Source organism: Mesoplodon mirus, assembly GCF_964341445.2.
Source record: "Mesoplodon mirus genome assembly, chromosome: 11".
Taxonomy (NCBI): domain Eukaryota; kingdom Metazoa; phylum Chordata; class Mammalia; order Artiodactyla; family Ziphiidae; genus Mesoplodon; species Mesoplodon mirus.
In genome coordinates, this window is record NC_138987.1 from 57069561 (window position 1) to 57091392 (window position 21832).

General features: G+C 40.7%; 1 protein-coding gene across 1 annotated transcript; it reads left to right on the plus strand.

Annotated features, from left to right (window-relative positions):
* Positions 1 to 4031: 4031 nt before the first annotated feature.
* HIGD1C (HIG1 hypoxia inducible domain family member 1C) lies at positions 4032 to 20352 on the plus strand. Its single transcript, XM_082635221.1, is given in 5 exon segments — positions 4032 to 4152; positions 4156 to 4231; positions 9516 to 9577; positions 9581 to 9650; positions 20255 to 20352. Coding segments are annotated over 5 exon segments (288 nt in total). The 5' UTR covers positions 4032 to 4137; the 3' UTR covers positions 20320 to 20352.
* Positions 20353 to 21832: the final 1480 nt, after the last annotated feature.

A 21832-nucleotide genomic window follows, 5' to 3' on the forward strand; every position in this document is an offset into this window, starting at 1 on the left:
TTGAAGACAGTATTTTGACTGTATTCCTTTGACAAAAAGAACTATAAAAAATATTTCATAGGGTTGTTTTTCACAGAGGTACGGGTTAGAAATTCTGAAACTACTTTTTTTGTCTAGAATAAAGCAGATGAATATACTGAGGATAGTGGGAGTCAGGTCTCTCACAGTCAGAAAAAGAAATCACAAATATGAAAAGGGGAAGACTGGAATGAACACTGTGGAATTGGACTGAAACTGAAGATATTACTACGAATTCATGGCTTTGATAAAGCTTTATAGGAATAAAAACATAGAGAGATATAAATCCTAACTCTGCTAAGAGGACCTAGAAGTAATGACACTCCAGTAACAAAGAGAACCTCTAGTTCCCAAAACTTGGTTTCTAAGTATCATTCTCCACTAAAATGAATCAGGACTCCTTGAAGAAATGGCTGATTTCAGGGCTAGGGGAGAAAAATTACACGTTCAGCCTGCAACAACTTGCTATACCAGGATTTAAAGAAGTGTTTGAAGAATCAGAGTGTCATGTCAATAGGACATAGGAGAGCCAGCTTGAAGGGACTCCCACTGGCCAAATCTAGGACAATTTGGCCATCAAAATAAATTAATTATGGTGTGAATTATAAGCTACTGAATAAAATGGAAATTCATGAGTCCAAACTGATATAAATAAATGATTAAACAGGGAAGGAGGGAAAGCGATTTCTTATAGTAGAATACCAACTGAAAAATATAAAAGGAATGATGGATTTCGGAAATTGCCATTTGGCAAACATAATATTAATTGATCCAGGCAAGGATCATCACTGTGTGCTGAAATTAATGGGTAAAAATCTGATAAATAACAGCATATTTATATAATATTACAGTATCTCGGGCTTCCCTGGTGGCGCAGTGGTTGGGAGTCCGCCTGCCGATGCAGGGGACGCGGGTTCGTGCCCCGGTCCGGGAAGATCCCACATGCCGCGGAGCGGCTGGGCCCGTGAGCCATGGCTGCTGAGCCTGCGCGTCCGGAGCCTGCGCTCTGCGGCGGGAGAGGCCACAGCAGTGAGAGGCCCGCGTACGGCAAAAAAAAAAAAAAAAAAAGTATCTCCTCACAAAATACTTATTAATTATAAAGGGAAAAAATAGTAACTTTACAGTGGGGAAACAGGCAGACACCACCTTAAACCAAGTGATCAAAGCAGTGGTGTGCTAGAGCCAACTTCACACCAACTCAGAAGAGTCACATCTCTTCCCAATTTTGTGTGCAGTGACTATACGACAATAGCTTGAAATCGACCATGCTGGGAGTATTTATACCATGGAAATCGGCAAATATTACAAACAAGGGGTTTTCTTCCCTGGAGATCCAGTTATTAGACATCTATCAGCAGAATATCGAATAAAAGTTACTACCACCACACAAGCTGACTTTATGTGCCTCCTGATATTACAAGCCAAGAAGACACAACATCACTTCTGTGATATTCTGCCAAAATTGCATAGCCTCAATCTAATGATGAGAAAGCATCAGAAAAAACTTAAATTTAGAGACATCCTACAAAATAACTGGCCTGCATTGGCAAAATATCAGATCATGAAAGACAAAAGACAACTGTGAGGGTTAATTTTATGCGTCAACTTAGCTGGGCTAAGGGATGCCGAAAAAGCTGGTAAAACATTTTTTCTGTTTGGGTTTGTGAGGGTATTTTCAGAAGATTAGCATTTGAATTGATAGGCTGAATAAAGATCACCCTCACTGACGCGGGTTGGCACCATCCAACCCATGGAGGGCCTGAGTAAAACAAAACGGCAGAGTAAGGGCGAATTTGCTCTCTGCCTGAGCTGCTGGTACATTTACCTTCTCCATCCCTCAGACATCAGTGCTCCTAGCTCTCGTGCCTTTGGACTTGGACAGGGACTTAGACCACTGCCAGCTTGCAGGTGGCAGATCCTGGGACTTCTCTGTCCCCACTACCACGTGAACCAATTCCTGCAATAAATCTCCTCATATATATGTATATATGCATATCTTCGATCAGGTATACATATATACATATATGTATGTAGGTATATATATATATATCTCCTATCAGTTCTGTTTCTCTGGAGAACCTTGAGTAATACACCGACTGAGGAAATGTTCCAGATTAAAGGACACTAAAGAGACTTGACAACCAAATGCAATATGTAATTTTGATTGGATCCTAGGCCAGAAAAAAAAAATTTGTTTTTGCTATTAAGGATTATTGGGACCACTGGTGAACTATGAATAAAATCTTTATAATATTATACCAATGTTAATTTCCTGATTTTGCTCATTGTACTATGGTTATGTAAGAGAATTCCCCAAATGCACACAACGTATATAGGAGTATAGGCCTATCAGGGTGCAGCTTTCTCTCAGGTGGTTCATATGAAGGAAGGAAGGAAGAAATCACATCTAGAGAGAAATGATAAAGCAAATGTGGCGCAATGTTAACAAAGGGGTATCTAAGTGTCAGATACACATTTCTGGGGTACTATTCTGGGAACTTTTCTGTAAATCTAAAATTATTTAAAAATTAAAAGTTACAAGGAAAAAGCACGAACGCTACCTGGTCCTCTGCCCTCATCCTGAGGTCTCTGTGGCTGCAGTCGGACGGAGGCGGTGAGTCAGAACTTCTCCGAGGCCTCAAGGGGCCCAAGGCCGCACCCTCACAACAGCAGCGAAGGGGTCATCCACCACCACCCGCCCGGAAAGCCAGATTAGCGTCAACCTCCGCGCGCAGGCGCAGGGCAGCAGCTCGCTCGGCGTCTTCCCGTGCCGGCCCGCCCTGCCCTCGGATTGGCCGGGGACGCAGTGACATCACGTCCTTCCCGGCAGGGCGCTCGTGCAGCTCTAGGCTCCACTGGAGCCGCCAGGTGCGAGGGTTTGGCGGTCACGTGAGCTGGCGCAGGCTCACGGCGTCTCAGTCCCGGATCCCGGCCACAGTGGGCGCCCCTCTGGCAAGCGCACTAAAAAACCACAACAATCTTGGCCTCATAAGGCTAACCCCCACTCCCACCTACAAACCCAGTGTTGTAACCCTGCACCAACTTTCCCTTCAATTTCGGGCCCAGGAGTTGGGTAGCGGGATTCAAAGCCACAGAGGGAAGTTGGGAGCGTCCTTGTGAAGGCAGAAGGAAAGGCATCTTCTTCAAAAGCCTAATGTTTCCTTGAATGTTATCTTGGAAAGCCTCATGTTTGTGGTCCAGGTGTTGCTACCAGTGAGTTTCCAGCTGGGGCTATGGCCAATACCAGCCGGCCACTCCCCCTTGGTGAGGGGAGGGTTCTGGGCTTTCCCATTATCAATTAGCTGGAAATTGCACGTAAACGTGTCCTGGCCTAATAAAGCCTGTTCTGATCTACGGCTTCCAACTCAACGAGCACCAGGAGACAGGCTGCAGGTGGTGGAGTACGCCAACGGTATTGTGCTTCTTCCACTTACCGGGTTACATTTTCTGATGAAAGCTGATTGGTAGAATGAAGCCTCCATATTTGAATTTTGAGGGTTGAAAATAGAGGGTTGCACGGATAACAAACTGAGGTACTGCCAGACCATGTTGATTGTGATTATAGTTGCTCTTGCTAGTTTCCTCATTCATCCTGTGCAGACAAGGAAGATTATTTCCATTGTCTAGCATGGCATCTGGTACATGGTAGGTGCTTTATAATGCCTTACACATTCTGCAGAACTGGAGTGATCATTCTCCCATCACCTGTAAATCTGGAGGTAGTTTTGCCTATGTCGGCACTGCCATCATTCTTTAAAACTATATTTTGTGAAAGAAACTCTGTGTTCTTACTGTTTGCAGGAGTTCCGAGGTTCCCAATGATTTCAAATGCCAAGCAGTGAAAGGGGACTAAATAACACACTTACGATCTGTGTTTTTACTCTGTATTCATGGAATCTGATTATCATTTATCTCTCTTTGTATATTTTTCTTTCCTCCACCCCTAAACAAAATGAAAGGACTCCACAATGCAAAGGGTGAAGGAAAGATAACTGTTTATTTCAGTTGAGCAGACAAGCATGTCAAGCAAATGAAGACAGAAGAACACATAATCAAGAGTATATTGGGAGACAGAAACAGATTCTTTTTGATTATCCCCTACTGTTACTAGAGAGAAAAATGTCTTCAGATAACTAGTGGTCAGCAGATGAAGACGAAGGCCAGTTATCCCAACTGATCAGGAAATCTAGAAATTCCCCCTTTGTCCCTGTAGGTAAGTACAAGCCTTGACTGGATACTGTAAAGCTGTTTCTAATAAAACAATAATGACTTACCCAGTATCCTTGAGTATTGAAATAGTTTATATAATTGAATGTTTTCAGATAATTGGAGCTAACCCCTTCTATGCATGAATGAGTTACACTTTCAACACAGTTTCTAGTGTATGGCAAATCCTCAGTAAATATTAACTCATTATTATGAAGCATCAATTTTTTATTCTGTTTAATCCATTTTCATTAGCAGTCTATTGAAAATTAGTAGTTCCCAGACAATCTAAATAGGATTGATTGAATGGACTGTAACTTTTCTGTAATGACTGAGAATCAGCAGCAGCAGCATCAGTTTATTATTATACAGAGCCTATTAGAGACTCTTGAGATGTATATAGACAGTCCTCAACTTATGACTTTTTGACTTTAAGATGATGAGAAAGCAATTCGCATTCAATAGAAACCATACTTTGAATTTTGATCTTTTCCTGGCCTAGCAATATGTAGTATGATACTCTCTATGATGCTGGGCAGTGGCAGCTCCCAGTCAGCCTCACCACCATGAAGGTAAACAACCAATACACTTACAGCCACTCTGTACCCAACCATCCTGTTTTTCACTTTCAGTACAATATTCAATAAATTACATGAGATATTCAACACTGTATTATAAAATAGGCTTTGTGTTAGATGATTTTGCCTAACTACAGACTAATGTAAGTATTCCAAGCACGTTTAAAGTAGGCTAGGCTAAGATATGATGTTCAACAGGTGAGGTGTATTAAATGAATTTTTGACTTACAGTATTTTCAACTTACGATGGGTTTTTCAAGGTGTAACCCTGTCATGAGTTGAGGAAGATTTACATGTCTCTTTGTTCTCTAATCAACTCCAAACTTTAAGTTCTTGTGTCGATGTTTATAGACTTTTCTGTTTCTTCCATTACTGTTGGGTACCATCAGAAACTTCTGCTTCTAATAATGTTCTGTGGTGTCAGAAGCTAGATACCCACGCTTAAAAGAACCATGAGTCAATTCAGAGTAAAGAAGCTCTGAATGAAAGCCTGGGTCTACCTGTACACTTGAGAGCATGAACTTTGTGGTGTTCATGCTCTGTGGCTTGTTGCTGGCTTCCTGATGTGTTCCAGATGCTGAAGTTGATGGTTAAGTAAACTCCAGGTTAAAGAAGTATTATTCTAATTATACCTGGAGTCTTAGCCTCTTTATCCTTTCCCAGCACATATTTGATATGTTTACATTTTAAACAAATACTATATGTATGTGGACTTTAAAAAAAAACCCACAAAATCTAAGCACCAATATTATGTTTTAAAATCTAAGCTTTCTCTTCTTTCTCTTTTGGATGCTTTAGCTGCCCTAGGCATTATTATTTAATACTTCAGCCATGCCTCTTTCCTTGTGCTTTCTTTGTCTGGAAACTATTAAAATAACTTATTTGAATCAGATGTACATACAGGGAACTATACTCAATATCCTGTTGTAAACCATAATGGAAAAGAGTATGAAAAAGAATATATATATATTATAACTGAATCACTTCGCTGTACAGCAGAAATTAACACAACATTGTAAAACAAATATACTTCAATAAAATTTTTTTAAATATATATATATAAATCAGATATACATAACTTTGTGATTAATTCCACAAAAGCCTCTAAATAGGTATAAGTCATATGTTTCCATTAAATGCCACTACAAATCTAGCAACTTTATAAGTGTCATTATTCACATATCAAAAAGAATCAAAATTTTACTTTATAGTAATATTCTGTGTTTGAAAGTTCCACTTAATTTGATTAAGGCTTGTAGTAGCACAAGAAATGGAGGCAAATAATTTTGTAGTGATTTATTCCTCTTCTTTAGCATTTTTAACTAACAAAATAATTCAAGAACTCAGTGCCACTTGAACAGATCACTGTAATGAACAGAGATTAATCACTGTGCCTGTTGTAAATTAAATTGTTTTTCCAGAGACATTTAGCATGATTAAAGTAGAAAGATAAAAGTGTTTCCAACTAAATTCAGTTATATTCAAACTACAGAGACATCGTATAGAAAACAGTAGAGGTGCTGACTTTAATCTCTAAAAGAAGCAAAACAAATTTCGGTAAGAACAGAGTATTGATTTGATAAGGGAAGAGAACCAAGTTTTTGCTAGAAAAATATCTGATAAAATTTGTATAGGGCTTCCCTGGTGGCACAGTGGTTGAGAGTCCGCCTGCCGATTCAGGGGACACGGGTTCGTGCCCCGGTCCGGGAGGATCCCACATGCCGCGGAGCGGCTGGGCCCGTGAGCCATGGCCGCTGGGCCTGCGCATCCGGAGCCTGTGCTCCACAACGGGAGAGGCCACAACAGTGAGAGGCCCGCGTACCGCAAAAAAAAAAAAAAAAAATTTGTATATATATTATTGAATAGTTTGTTAGCTATTGTTTTTTGTTGTTGTTTTTTTTTGCGGTACGCGGGCCTCTCACTGTTGTGGCCTCTCCCGTTGCAGAGCACAGGCTCTGTACACGCAGGCCCAGCGGCCATGGCTCACGGGCCCAGCCGCTCCGCGGCATGTGGGATCCTCCCGGACTGGGGCACAAACCCGTGTCCCCTGAATCGGCAGGCGGACTCTCAACCACTGTGCCACCAGGGAAGCCCTGTTAGCTATTGTTTTATTAAGAATATCTCCTAAGTATTTTCTGCTGCAGGACAGAGTATCCTGTCAATAATTTACAGAACATTTTAATTTGTTGTCTTAACTTCTGTCATTATAATTTATTCATATTGTTTAAAATCTTATGAATACTGCTAAGGTCTGTGTGTACATTATATGTATTTACACTCTGTGTTGATAGATTATTTGTTTTTGCTTCTTTCACATAACATTTCATAGTACATTTCTGTATATTAGTACTTCCTATACTTGCAATTTTTTTATAGCTATGGTAGTTTTTCCTCTGTTTGGGCCATTTGGGTTTAGTTTTTCCTCATACACAGTGTAGCCATAAACATCTTTGTGTCAACTTCTTGACTTTTCTTTTGCTTACTTCCTTGGAGTATGTCCCCAAAGTAGAATTTCCAGGGCGGGAAGCATGTTCAGTTTAATGTCACTTATTATATGTTTCCAGAAAGATTTGGCTAAACTTACAGAGCTTTCAGCATTGTACCTGTTTCTCAATGTACCTGCCATTGTCCTTTTAACTGTTATTTGTTTTTTGCTGTTTTTATGTTTGTCATTTTAATTTCAATTTCACTTATTACTAATCAGCCTACAAAATATACATATAAATGTGATTATTTACTCTGATTCTTATTTCCACTTATTAAATATACTCTGAGAGAATAAATATATCCTCACCCACCCACAGAGACAAACATGTGCCAGTAGTTAATCAAAACTTGCTATCGTCCATAAACATCAATTGCATCTCTATATACTAACAACAAACATATGGAAACTGAAATTAAAGACATAAGACCATTTACAATCACTCTGAAGAAATGAAATGATTATGTATAAGCTTAACAAAACATGTACAGAATCTGTATGCTGAAAAAATACAAAATGCTAATGAAAGAAATCAAAGAAGACCTAAATAAATGTAGAGACTATTGTGTTCGTGGATTGTAAGACTCAATAAAGATGTCAATTCTCCCCAAACTCATCTACGGGTTTACTGTAATTCCTATCAAAATCCCAGCAATTTTTTTTTGTAGACAGAAACAAGCTTATTCTAAAATTTATATAAAGGCAAAAGTTCTAGAATGGCTAAAACTACCTCTTTTAAGAAAAAATACTAAGTAGGGCTTCCCTGGTAGTGCAGTGGTTAAGAATCCACCTGTCAATGCAGGGGACACAGGTTCGAGCCCTAGTCTGGTCCGGGAAGATCCCACATGCCGTGGAGCAACTAAGTCCGTGCGCCACAACTACTGAGCCTGCGCTCTGGAGCCTGCGAGCCACAACTACTGAGATGGCGTGCCACGACTACTGAAGCCCAGGCGCCTAGAGCCCATGCTCCACAACAAGAGAAGCCACCGCAATGAGAAGCCTACACACCACAACGAAGAGTAGCCCCCATTCGCCACAACTAGAGAAAGTCCGCACACAGCAATGAAGACCCAACGCAGCCAAAAATAAATATATTTAATAAATTTTTTTAGAAAAAGGAGGCAGTTGATCTCAAGGATGGATACCTTTAACAAAAAAAAAGTATTAAGTGGAAGGAATCACTCCTACGAGATACTAAGGCTTAATATATAGATAATCAAGACAGTGTGGTATTGATGAAGGGATAGATGCATAAATCAATAGAATAGAAGAGAGATCCCCCAAAATAGAGCCACACTTTTATTATGCAAAAGTTTCCTTTACTCTTATGTCAAAATATAGCATTTTTGTCCTTGTCACTTTTTTTAAGTCTACCTTACCCCCTTTTAGATGTTATAAATATGCTGTTCTATTTTCTTCTAGATTTTGTTGATATTTTTATTTTCATATTTAATTCTAACCCATCCAGACTTTTTTTGTAGGGTCTGGTGTGAGATACAAATCCAAGTTAGTTCAAATAGTTTTTCCCTTATCTGTTATTTGGTTATCTTGATTTGTCATGGGTTAAGTTCTCACAGTGTTTCAAATCGCTTTCTAGAATTTTTCCTATTCAGTTGATTCCTATTGTTTTCTGTTTTAGAGTGAATTACATAGAATCTTGGTTGTCCCAGCAGTATATTCACCCCTTGACATATGTAGTGAATACAGAAATATTTGTATGGGCTTTTGGAATTTTCTAGAATCACAGTTCTTCCCAGAGTCACATACTTCTCATGCAAATATTCAGACCTTTTTACCTCTCATTAAAATTTAATATCTCATTTTCACAGAAGAGTAAAGTTTCTTTCCCTTTACTAGATTTACTTCTTATTTAATAACAAGTAGAGAGGAATAAAGCCAAACACCCAAAAGCTATGAATGCTGAGATTTTGGTTGGTTCACTCACTGGTTAAGTGACTTGCCCCAAATAAAAGGCTTGCAGCCTATAAATTTGAAGCCATGCCTCAGGAAAATTAGAAATTACTAGACAAGTTACTATAGTATACAATTCAGGTTTTTCTGCGAAGAGTCAAAACTGCAAATATTGAATCCATGAGTGAAGTATCCTTTGGTATCTTGCCGGCTTATCTTCCAGGTACTGATCCCTTGCACAGTCTTTTATTCAATTCTCTAAGCTCTTGGGAATTTTAGCCAGCTATTTATATAATCCCTACTTTTTAAATTTACAGGGATAGCAGGCTTTACAACTGTGGGGTCCTATGGTCTTTACAAGTTAAAATACAGAAGAGATTAGAAAATGTCCATTCATCTTATTCACATAAGAGTTGCTGCCCAAGGATTTGTTGTAAGAGCTGTGACTCTAGGTAACCTGCTTAATTTGTATCTTGTGTTCAGCTGTCTTTGAGAGTATTTTGATTTATTCATCCATTCATATTAGTATTTTTATTTATTCATTCATATTCATTCATGAATATTGGGTCAAGATGATGTAATGGAGGAGGAAGGGTAAGAAAGACAGTGATCTTCACTTGGTTGAGGTTGCTGCCCAGTTATAGGCTTAATCTCTTGGTATTTTAAGCACTGAAAAAAAAAACTCAGTAGGCAAAAGGTACAGACTTCTAGTTATAAAAGAAACGAGTCATGGGGATGTAATGTACAGCATGGTGACTATAGTCGATAATACTGTATTGCATATTTGAAAGTTGCTACGAGGGTAGATCTTAAAAGTTCTCATCACAAGAAAAAAATTCTGTAACTATATATGGTAATAGATGTTAACTAGGCTTATCGTGATCATTTCACAATACATACATATATAAAATCATTATGTTGTACAACATAAATTCAAATTGTATGTGAATTATACTTCAATCTAAAAAAAGAAAAACCCAGTGGAGAACTAGGTTATAGTTTCTGTTATCCTTTATAGTGAAAGGAGCAGTGAATAGTTTATACCCTGTATAACTCAGCTATACCAAGCTTGAGCAATAGGTAATTTTTTATTAGTCTATAAATTAAGCAATATTTACACAGTCAAATCCAAAGAATGGGTGTAAAATTATCTGGTTGACTCAGGTTATATCAACAGCTAAATCATTTAGTTCTAACAAGGAGTCTACTTTGGGACCTAAATTACCTAAAATTTTTGTCTACATTAATGAGAACAAGTCACAATGTTCTTAGCTCCCCTTCATGCTGTGCAAAGTAGAATCAGCCTGAGTAGGTCTAGGATTATGGGATGATGGGTGTGGGGCTTGCCTATAGGGAGTTATATGGTAATTATCTTTTTACTATGAGCTGTGATATGTGAGTCTTGAACAAAATACAACAAGAAACTTTACTACAAAGTAACAGGCCTCATTTTCATCATTCAGAAAACACTTATGAGCATGAGCTATGTGCAAGGCACTGTGCTGGTCTAGAGATACAGCAGTGAGACTAACTCTCTACCCTCAACTAGTTTAATCTCCTTAGGGAGAGAGATCAAGAGCAGGAGAAGACAATATAAAGTCAGAGGTACTACAGTAAGATTAACACAGGTTGCTATGGAAGCACAAGCACAAAGGAGAGGCATTTAACTAGGGCTGAGAGTCCAGGGAGGCTTCTCTAAGGACGCAAACCATGTGATGAGCCAAGAATGTAGAGGAATTAACTAAGCAGAGAAGGAGGTCAGGATTCTAGGCAGAGGAAAAAAACAAAGGCACAGAAGCATGGCATGTTAGTGGAACTCGACACAGTTTGGTATGGTAGGTGAATCAATCAGTGTTTGATGAGACGGCAGAACTAGGAGTAGTAACATATAGTAAGAGATTTATTTTAGGTATTTGGACTTATGTAATTGTGAGGCTCTTGCTTATGTATCAGGATCTGGGACCTGAAGTGGGCAGCGCAAGCAGTTAGAAAAGGTAGATGAAAAGTGAGAGAAGCAGGGCTTCCCTGGTGGCGCAGTGGTTGCGAGTCCGCCTGCTGATGCAGGAGACACGGGTTCGTGTCCTGGTCCGGGAAGATCCCACATGCCACAGAGCGGCTGGGCCCATGAGCCATGGCCGCTGAGCCTGCACGTCCGGAGCCTATGCTCCGCAATGGGAGAGACCACAGCAGTGAGAGGCCTGTGTACCGCAAAAAAAAAAAAAAAAAAAAAAAAAAAAGTGAGAGAAGCAAAAAAAATCTGAAACCTGCAAGGATGAGCTGAAACACACAGGATGGTCTGGAATCCTTATGGATTTCTCACCATCTCTAAACCTCCAAATTTGATGATGGAGTGACATAGAAAAAGCTGATGCCCCTCTTCCTGGAGCTAAACATGGACCTGGCCAAGGAGTCAGAGAAGGTGAAAGAGGAAATTCAGCAGGAGCCATGGTAGCTGCACTCCTGACTGCTGCCCCATGCCAACCAGGTGGGCCCGCAGATAAGCAAAAATATGCTGCAACAGTGCCTTCCCAGGTAAAAAGAATTTGGCTGCTGCTTTACTTCTACCTTCTAAATCTCATGCAAAATGTCTCCTGTGCAATTTTTCAGGGAATGAAAGGAAAGGAATTCTGGAAAATCTAGTTATAGTTTAGCTAAATTGATACATTACAAATCCGTCACTGTCTATCCCTTGTCAACCTGTCATCCATATACAGCTCTTTTAATACACTTACCTTCAAATAAAGACGATGGCAAAATCAACCATCCCTTGTATAACCAAAAACATGCTAACTCTCTCCCAAAAGAGGATACAAAATCCCTTTGTCCATCTTTGGGTGATGTTGATTCATCTTTGAGCTGAGTCATATTCCCTTTTGATATCCTATGACTTAAATCCTGAGATATAAAGTTAACTACTATTAATACTTCGTATATTAGATGGTAGGTAAATGGAAATGGCAAATAGAAAAAAAATTGGTGACTGTATACACAAGTGTATTCATATCAAAATAAGGAAGAAATATTCATAACTATCACAGTCTTTGTTTCTGCAACTGGTCGGATGATCATGGCTCATATTATAACTATGTTTTTCCACTGGCCATTTCATCCACCCTTTGCCTTCCGAAAGCACCTTGGCTATTCATGGTTATTTGACTGGGGTGTTGACCCAAACATTTTTTTTTTTTCCAACACCTATTATTTTTTATTTATTTATTTATTTATTTTTTGTTAGTTTCTGCTTTATAACAAAGTGAATCAGTCATACATATACATCTGTTCCCACATCCCTTCCCTCCTGTGTCTCCCTCCCTCCCACCCTCCCCAGACCCAAACATTCTTAAATGATCTGGGTCATTAATGATCCTTCCTGTACTGGGTATAATTTTCCACCTTCTTTAATCACATGACATGGGACTACTAAGAAAGGCCCCAGAAGGTATACATTCCAGACACACTCCTCCTTACCCTACCAATATAGTAGCAGTTTACCCTTGATAGATCAGATCAATGTAATGGATTAATGTGATGTCCTGTGGAATAGAGAGATGATCAAGGTCCTGCAGACTAGATTGTGGCATAGGGCTGGAGAGTTCACACAGCCGTGAGACTGAACAATGAACATATACTGCTGGCCCTGCCAGATGAAAGCAAACTGCTTCTGATGATCTTTACTAAAAGGTATACAGAAAAAAGCAATCAATCAGATTAATAGCTGCAAAACAAATAGCAAAAATTGTGTTGATTGCTATAGCAATGAAACCACACCTGTACAGAAGCTTCAATTAGACTGATCACCTGATTAAGTTTATAGAAATCCATTATCATTCTCCAAGATCCATCTGTCTTCTGGCCAAAGAGGCAAAATGAATGGAGATATGGTAGGAATCACCACCCTGGCATCTTTAACGTCCTTGATGATGACACTAGTCTCTACAATCCCTCTGGGAATGCAGTATTGCTTTGGTAATAGAAGCATTTAGAATGGCTTACACTGCACTTCCCTGATGGCACAGTGTTAAGAATCGCCTGCCAATGCAGGGGACACGGGTTTGAGCCCTGGTCCGGGAAGATCTCACATGCTGCAGAGCAACTGAGCCCATGTCCCACAACTACTGAGCCCACGTGCCACAACTACTGAAGCCCACGCGCCTAGAGCCTGGGTTCAGCAACAAGAGAAGCCACCGCACTGAGAAGCCCACTCGCTGCAACTAGAGAAAAGCCCACACACAGCAATGAAAACCCAACGCAGCCAAAAATAAGTTAATTAATTAATTTTTTAAAAAACCAACAGTGGCTTACACTTGGCTTTCCCTACCATAATAGCCCTTACTCCACAGGTCAGGGAACCAATGTGAGGATTCTGATAGTTGCTGAGTATGTCTATTCCAATTACACATTCCATAACTGGGGAAATAACATAAGGTAGGTTCAGGGACCCACCAGACCAACTGTAAAATAGACCCACAGCAAAACTCCACTGACCTGACCATAAACTCCTAGTTCGACTGGTAGAACACACTAATTCTCCAGGCATTAGTATCAATTCAAAATCAATATTTAACAATGTCCCACAAATGTGATTATTTCCCCTTCCTCTTGCACAGGCACCCTGCTGAATAGTCATAGGTGCCTTTGGGGAAGACTAGAAGGAGGATTTATAGTATTTGCATTTTTGGCTGTGAAACAGGGTCTTTCCTTAAGGAGATCTAACCTCTCGTTTATTCCAGGGACTTTGGGTCTATGAATTGACTCAAATTTGGGAATTGGTTGAGGGGCCATGGCTCTCTATTGTGATGATTCAAGTCAAACTTTTGTTCGCCAGACCTAGAGCTTTTCTGCTTACATGCTGCTCACCACTTTCAACTCTAGGTACAACATAATCAATTAGCCAATGCCAAAGATCTTTGTGGCTTAGACTATTTTGATTACTGCTTAGGCTTTGCTGCCCATTATGGTAATCATGCTTTCCTTGTCTTTGTCAATTAAAAGCTGCCACTTGACCCCTGCCACCCCACAATCCCATCATCCCTACTGAATTCAGGGAGCCCAGAAATTCCTACTGTCATTTTTGGCTTATAGGAAATCACTACCATAGACCTCTTCAAGGTGGCCAGGGCTCTCTTAACAAATGTACTTCTCACAGCTCTGCAGAAGGAAGGAGATATATTTAGGGGGTGAGTGAGCAGGATAAATCCAGTCTAACATTCCAATCTCCCTAAGCCTTTGGATACCTTCCTTTATGGCAAAGTTTCTCAATCTCAGCACTATTGACATTTTGGACTGGACTATTCTTTGTTGCGGAGGACTGTCCTGTGCATTACAGAATGTTCAGCAGCACCCCTGGCTTCTACCCACTAGATGCCAATGGTACCCACCTGTGCTGTGACAGCCAAACATGTCTCCAGACATTGCCAGACATCCCTGGGGAACAAAATTGCCCCAGTAAAGAAGAATCACTGCTGTACCGTGGAAGTATACTAAGGAAGTTCTGGTATTTCAACTTCATTTAGTGGAGACTACTTTTTGGTCCAAGTTTCAGTCATTCTCAGACAGAGAGAGGGACTGTTTCTACTGGCAAAGGAGTCTCAGTAAGATATAGGGGCTCAAGGACCCAGTTTCACTGGAATCTGCTTATATGTCCCCATCCCAATTTTCAGAGTCCCATGCCTTCCAAAGCAGTGCTCTAAACTTTTTTTCTTTTTTAGTATTTATTTATTTATTTATTTGGTTGTACCAGATCTTAGTTGTAGCACAAGGGATCTTCGTTGCGACATACAGGGTCTTTTTTAGTTGCAGCATGCAGGCTCTAGTTCCCTGACAAGGGATCGAACCCCTGCCCCTTGCTTTAGGAGTGTGGAGTCTTAACCACTGGACCAGGGAAGTCCCCAATGCCCTAAACTTTAACGTAAGAGGTGTTATGAGTTTGGGAATTTAATTTGTGTTGTGATTAGTCACTCACAGGATTAGCCCCTGTGTACATTTTTCAAAAATACCAGTCTCAAGGCTACAGGAGTTAAGAGTTTCTTTTTAGAAAGTCATAAAGCTTTCAGGTCCCTCACAAGACCTTGAGCTAGGAATTTAAAGCCATGAGCCCATCATATAGTTTTCCCAAGTTCTCCAGCACACTTAAAAGTTACTAACCTTATTATACTCCTTATTTCCACTAAATGTTCTATGACAATAAATACTTGATCACCCAAAGCCTTGCTTTCTATACGCACCTGAATAAGGGTGTCTGCAAGGTGATCATTTTTTTAATGTTTTGCTACCACATGCCATGGACGGCTAGCATACTCTTTGCCACTGGAGGGAAAAAAAAAAAGCCCATTAATACCTTTAAATCTAATCAGATCAGAGAACCAACTCCCGATAACCCAGAACCAATTCAGAGAACCAATGTTCAGAGTTATGTTCCTCTGGAAGCTTCCAATACCAAATTCTGGATCCGTCAGGTTCAATCAGAGAAGGAAAACTACTAGTAGTGATATATAAAAAGGGATTTATTATAGAGATATGACCTCAAGCAATTTTGGGAACTGGCTAAACAGTCCATGTTAGGTTGCTGGTTATATTTCTAATGCTGGCACCTGAAGTTAACAAGGCAGCGACTGGGAAAGAAAAATAAACTAGAATCTGCAAGGGTGAGCTGGAACCCACAAAGACAAATGGAAACTTGAGTCAGAGTCTTGCTGACTCCAACCTTGATCATGGCATGACCTTCAGGAAAAGCTGACACCCTCTATCATGGAGCTAATCCACACCTGGCCCAGGAGCCAGAAAAGCTAATGGAGGAGATCCAGAAGGAGCTGAAAGATTTGTGGGCCTGACTGCTGACCATCAACGGTGAGGTGAGCCAGCAGATAAACAACAACATACACAAGCTGTAATAGCACCTGGTGTTCTGCACCAAGCCTTCCAAGTGCAAAAAGAATTTGGCAGCTCCTGCTTCAACTTTCACCTTCAAATCTCAAGTAAAATGTCTCTATGGCCAAGCTAACCTGGAACGATGCAGGGAAGGGAATTCTGGAAAACACAGTAACAGCTTAGTTAAATTGATATAAAACAAATCCCCCAATAGATTTATATGGTTGCTAGTTGAGGAGTAAAAAGGTGAAGTGAGCCAGTGAAGGGTTTAAACAGGGGAGTAACAGTCAGAACAGCATCTAAAAGAGGCCTGCTAGGAGACTTCCCTGGCGGTCCAGTGGTTAAGACTCCGTGGTCCAGTGGTTAAGACTCCGCACCTCCAATCCAGGGGGTGTGGGTTCGATCCCTGGTTGGGGAACTAAGGTCCCACATGCCACTCGGCCAAAAAACAAAAGAAAGATGCCTGCTGTACAGAAAGATCAGAAACAGGCAATATGAAACTGTTTGTTTAGGGATACTAAACAGACTGTCACACTATAAAGGCAAGGAAAACTATTATCATAAAATTCAGAACAGTGGTTACCTATGAAAAAGGGAGGGGAATATGATCAGAAAGGGAAACCTGGAGGCTTCCAGGATGCCTGTAATATTCTACTTCTTGACCCATAATTACAGGTGTTCATTCTACAAATATCTGTTAATCTGGTCATTTAAGTTTTATGAACTATTTTCCATGCATATTTATATCACCATGAAGAAAGTGTTAAGAGGAAAAAGAAAATGATTAGAGATGATTTGCAAAGGAGGGGAGAAAAAAGGCAGAAGCCAATTAGATGATGAATTGGATATGAATTAAGGCAGTGGCAATGGCAACAGAGAGGAGATGGATTCTAGAAATACTGAGGACTCAGCAACTAAGTGATTGGGAAAAGGAAGGAAGGAAGAATCAAGGATGACTCCTAGGTTTATGGTCTGGGCAACGAGATGAAAGGTGTGCCTTTCACACATAAAAAGAATGAAGAAGGGGCTTCCCTGGTGGCGCAGTGGTTGAGAGTCCGCCTGCCGATGCAGGGGACACGGGTTCGTGCCCCGGTCCGGGAAGATCCCACATGCTGCTGAGCGGCTGGGCCTGTGAGCCATGGCTGCTGAGCCTGCGCGTCCGGAGCCTGTGCTCTGCAACGGGAGAGGCCACAACAGTGAGAGGCCCGTGTACCGCAAAGAAAAAAAAAAAAAAAAGAATGAAGAAGAAAGCACAGGTTTGGTGAGAGGATGAGTACATATTGGATAAAACAATAATAACATATAATGAGTGCTTATGATGTATGTCACCCTGCTTTATATATCATTATCTCATTTAATCTTAATACCTACTGGGACACCACCTGGTGTATTGCAGGACAACTCAATACTGATGTCAACCACGTGGAGCTCACATCAGATGCCCCAGGTTTAAGGACATGGTTCCCCAAAACACCACCCTTCTTTCAGACACTGCCACTGAGGTTTCCCAGAGCACCTGCACTTCTGACCAACTGGCTACAAATTCAGGGTTTCCCAAGACTCCCTCAGGTTTGATATTTCACTAGAAGAACTTATAGTACTTAGGGAAGCACCATACTCACAATTACAATTTCTTTATAAAGTATACAAATCAGGACCAAATAGACACATAGGGTAAGGTCTGGGAGGGTCCCAAACTCAAAATTTCGCCCTGTGGAATTGGTGCATGTCACCCTCCCAGCACATCTGTGTGTTTACCAACCAAGAAACTCCACTGAGCTTCAGTGTCCAGAGTTTTTACTGGGGCTTCATTATGTAGGCATGATTGACTGAATCATTGGCCACATGACTGAACTCAATCTCCAGTCCTACTCCCCTCCCTGCAAGTCTAATCACATGGCTGGTCTTCTGGCATGACTAGCCACATCCTGAAGCTACCTAGGAGCCCACCATGAGTCACCTAATTAGCATAAATTCAGGTATGATGCAAGGGGCTCATGACCAGTCTTTATTAAACAACAATACTCAATGAGGTAGGTACTGTTATTATCCTGTTTTACAGGTAAGGAAACTGAGGCTTAGAGAGGAAAGGTTTCCTGTTCACAGTAACATGGGCAATCTATTCCAGAGCCTGAACTCTTAATTTTATATTATACTGACTAAGACGCCTATGGAAGATGTCTCTAAATTACAGTACTCATACCCTAGTTGATGTATAAGGAGGTCCATGGGGACGTGGGAAGAAAATATTTTTATCTTAAAAACAAAAAAGCGGGACTTCCCTGGCAGTCCAGTGGTTAAGACTCCATACTCCCAATGCAGGGGGCATGGGTTCGATCCCTGGTCAAGGAACTAAGATCCCGCATGCATGCCACACTGTGTAGCCAATAAAAAACAAAAACAAAAAAGCTTTACCAGTATACAGACTGATCGTAGTACATTTATACGGTTTATAAATAAATGTGCATTTTGAGGGGCATGCTCAACATATTTACTTATATACAATTTTAAAGTTTTGGAGGCCACCTAACTATGGGATATGGAAATGTCACATATTATATAATCTATACATGGGTCTCACATTCAGAAGAGAGATCTAACTTGCTTACCAGTGAAGCAACAGGTGTGAATGAGGTGAGAAAAGGGTTGGGATCAGAACTCCAGGGAACACCAACATTTAAGAGGTAGGCAAGAGGTTAATAATTATTTCTGCAGATATCTAATTTGCTATCTAACTGAGATGAGAACTAACTTACCCTTTAGGCTCTGTGCACTTTTTGTAGGTATTAACAGGAGGTATCAGAAATAAAGCTGAAGGAAAATGAAGTAAAGGTTTAGTTCAGACAATCTACTAGATAGCTGATGCCTTGACAATTGATATGGATGGCGAGAGTGGTGACTTGTAGTTTAAATCTGTGACTCCCTAACTTGCTTTATTTGTTTGGTTTTTATATATTTATTTTTGGCTGCCGTGGGTCTTCATTGCTGCGTGCGGGCTTTCTCTAGTTGCTGCAAGTGGGGGCTGCTCTTTGTTGTGGCGCGTGGGCTTCTCATTGCGGTGGCTTCTCATTGTGAAGCACGGGCTCTAGGTGCGCGGGTTTCAGTAGTTGTGGCATGAGGGCTTCAGTAGTTGTGTCGCGCAGGCTCTAGAGCGCAGGCTCAGTAGTTGTGGCGTATGGGTTTAGTTGCTCCATGGCATGTGGGATCTTCCCAGAGCAGGGCTCGAACCTGTGTCCCCTGCATTGGCAGGCAGATTCTTTCTTTCTTTCTTTCTTTCTTTCTTTATATATTTGGCTACATTGGGTCTTCGTCGCTGTGCGCAGGCTTTCTCTAGTTGCGGCGAGTGGGGGCTACTCTTCGTTGTGGAGCGCGGGCTTCTCATTGTGGTGGCTTCTCTTGTTGCAGAGCACTGGCTCTAGGTGAACGGGCTCAGTAGTTGCGGCTCGTGGGCTCTAGAGTGCAGGCTCAATAGTTGTGGCACGTGGGCTTAGTTGCTCCGCGATGTGGGATCTTCCCAGACCAGGGCTCGAACCCATGTCCCCTGCATTGGCAGGCGGATTCTTGACCACTGTGCCACCAGGGAAGCCCTCTAACTTGCTTTGGATGTGAACATTTGCTGACATCCCTTGAATTCACTGAAGCAGCTCCTCTCTTCCTCAGGATATTTTCCCTGGCCACTCCCCCCTTTCTGCATAGCCCTAGGACCTCATCCTTGGGGAAGATGTACATTTATCTCATCTGCCTAAACATAGCTAATTCATCCACTGGACTGTAAATCCCTACAAGCAGGGATTAGATCCATTCACTTTGCTTTTCTTCAGAATACTGAGTACTAGTAGACACTGAATAGATGTTTTCTAAGTTGAAGTGCCTATTGTTTTTATCTCAAGATCTAGCCAAATCTTCCCACTTTCCTTTCTCACCAATATTTTAAAATTCAAACTTTAGGGTGGCATTGTAATGTCATAAATTCAGATTTATACTGATCCTAAAGGGCTCTTAGATTTGTTTTTTGTTTTTTGTATTTTTTTCCTGGAGTCACTCATATGATCCAAGCCAAAAATTAATAAGATAGAGGGCGTTTGTTTGTTTTTTAATTGTAGGTTGGTTTTAGAAAAAAATACAAGTGAAGAAATTCAGTGTTTGTTTCCCATGGATACTCTACTGATACACATCTTTTTGTTTCTAGGTGTTCTCTATTCTATGTATAAGGATTATATTAGACCTCGATCCTTCAATGTGTCCAAAAAATGAAGCTTCAGATAAGAAAAACAAGAAGCCTTCTGAAAACTATTTATTATGAAGAAGTTTTAATATGTAGCAAATTATACTGCAGAAGTTTCAGCCGGAATTCTCATAGACTTCAGCTGTTTAAGAAGTTGATTTCCAAATCAACAATCATAGTCAGCTCAAAAATATCTTTCTTGATGTCTTTCAAAGACTAGGCCATGATTTTCTGACTTTTAAAATTTTTATTTTCTAGTTAGTGGCAGAAAATAATCTATATTACGCCAAATCAATCTGAAAATTAGGAGTTATATAGTGGCTACAGAAAAATTTTCTCTATCCATATTAAATGTGATGCTCTATTCATAGCTTAATTCTCCACAAACAGGGCAAGGTAATTAAGGCTTTCATAAACTCCTTTTTAGAATGGGCAAAAATTACATCAGAGGAGAATGGCCATGTTGTTATTTAAATCTGGTTCACCACTGTGCACCTCACTCTTATACAAAAACTTGACTATTTTACCACAAACGTAAAGGTCTTAACATTTAAATATTTGTGTATTCATTTTTATACTTCTTGAAAGTATTTCTAGGAGTACAAAGGTAAATTGCTAAAAAAAATCCCTTTTCCCTCAGATGGCAGTATTGAGGGGAAAAAAGGATTTAATCCAGAAGTGCTACTGCTAATCTGGTATGACACTGTAGAAAACACAAGAAACAAAGAAGATATTAAATGTTAAGTATACCTGTGGCATCAAACTCCTCTAAATTGCCCTAGGGTTCTAAATACTAAGCTAGACCTTGTTGAAGTCATAACTGCCATGGCTCAGATTTATTCCCTGATTCTAGGCCTGGGAAAGAAAACAAAACAAAACAAAAAAATACCCACTGAGATAAAATCAAGAATACACTGTAATATGATCTGTGGTGCTGATTTCCCCTTCCTTGATGTTGCCTGTCGTGGAGGAATACTCTGACAGGAAGGTGAAGTCTAGTGTTTGGGAAGGGAAAGACACAGGAAGATCTGAAAATATATCCGCATTCTAGACATTACCCACTGTTCTGTGTATTATATACACTTTTCTCTACTGGCACAGGGTAATTATTTTAAAAGTTGCCATCTGTACCTATCATGAGGCTCTTCTAGTGCCAGCAACAAGTACACGTTTCAGTCAACACTGTCCTCCTTAGAAAATAGGCAAGGAGGGACTTCCCTGGTGGCGCAGTGGTTAAGAATCCGCCTGCCATTGCAGGGAACACGGGTTCGAGCCCTGGTCCGGGAAGATCCCACATGCTGCGGAGCAACTAAGCCCGTGTGCCACAACTACTGAACCTCTGCTCTAGAGCCTGCAAGCCACAACTACTGAGCCTGTGAGCCACAACTACTGAATCCCACACGCCTAGAGCCTGTGCTCCGCAACAAGAGAAAACACCGCAATGTGAAGCCCGCGCACTGCGATGAAGAGTAGCCCCCACTCGCTGCAGCTAGAGAAAGCCCACGTGCAGCAACAAAGACCCAGTGCAGCCAAAAATAAATA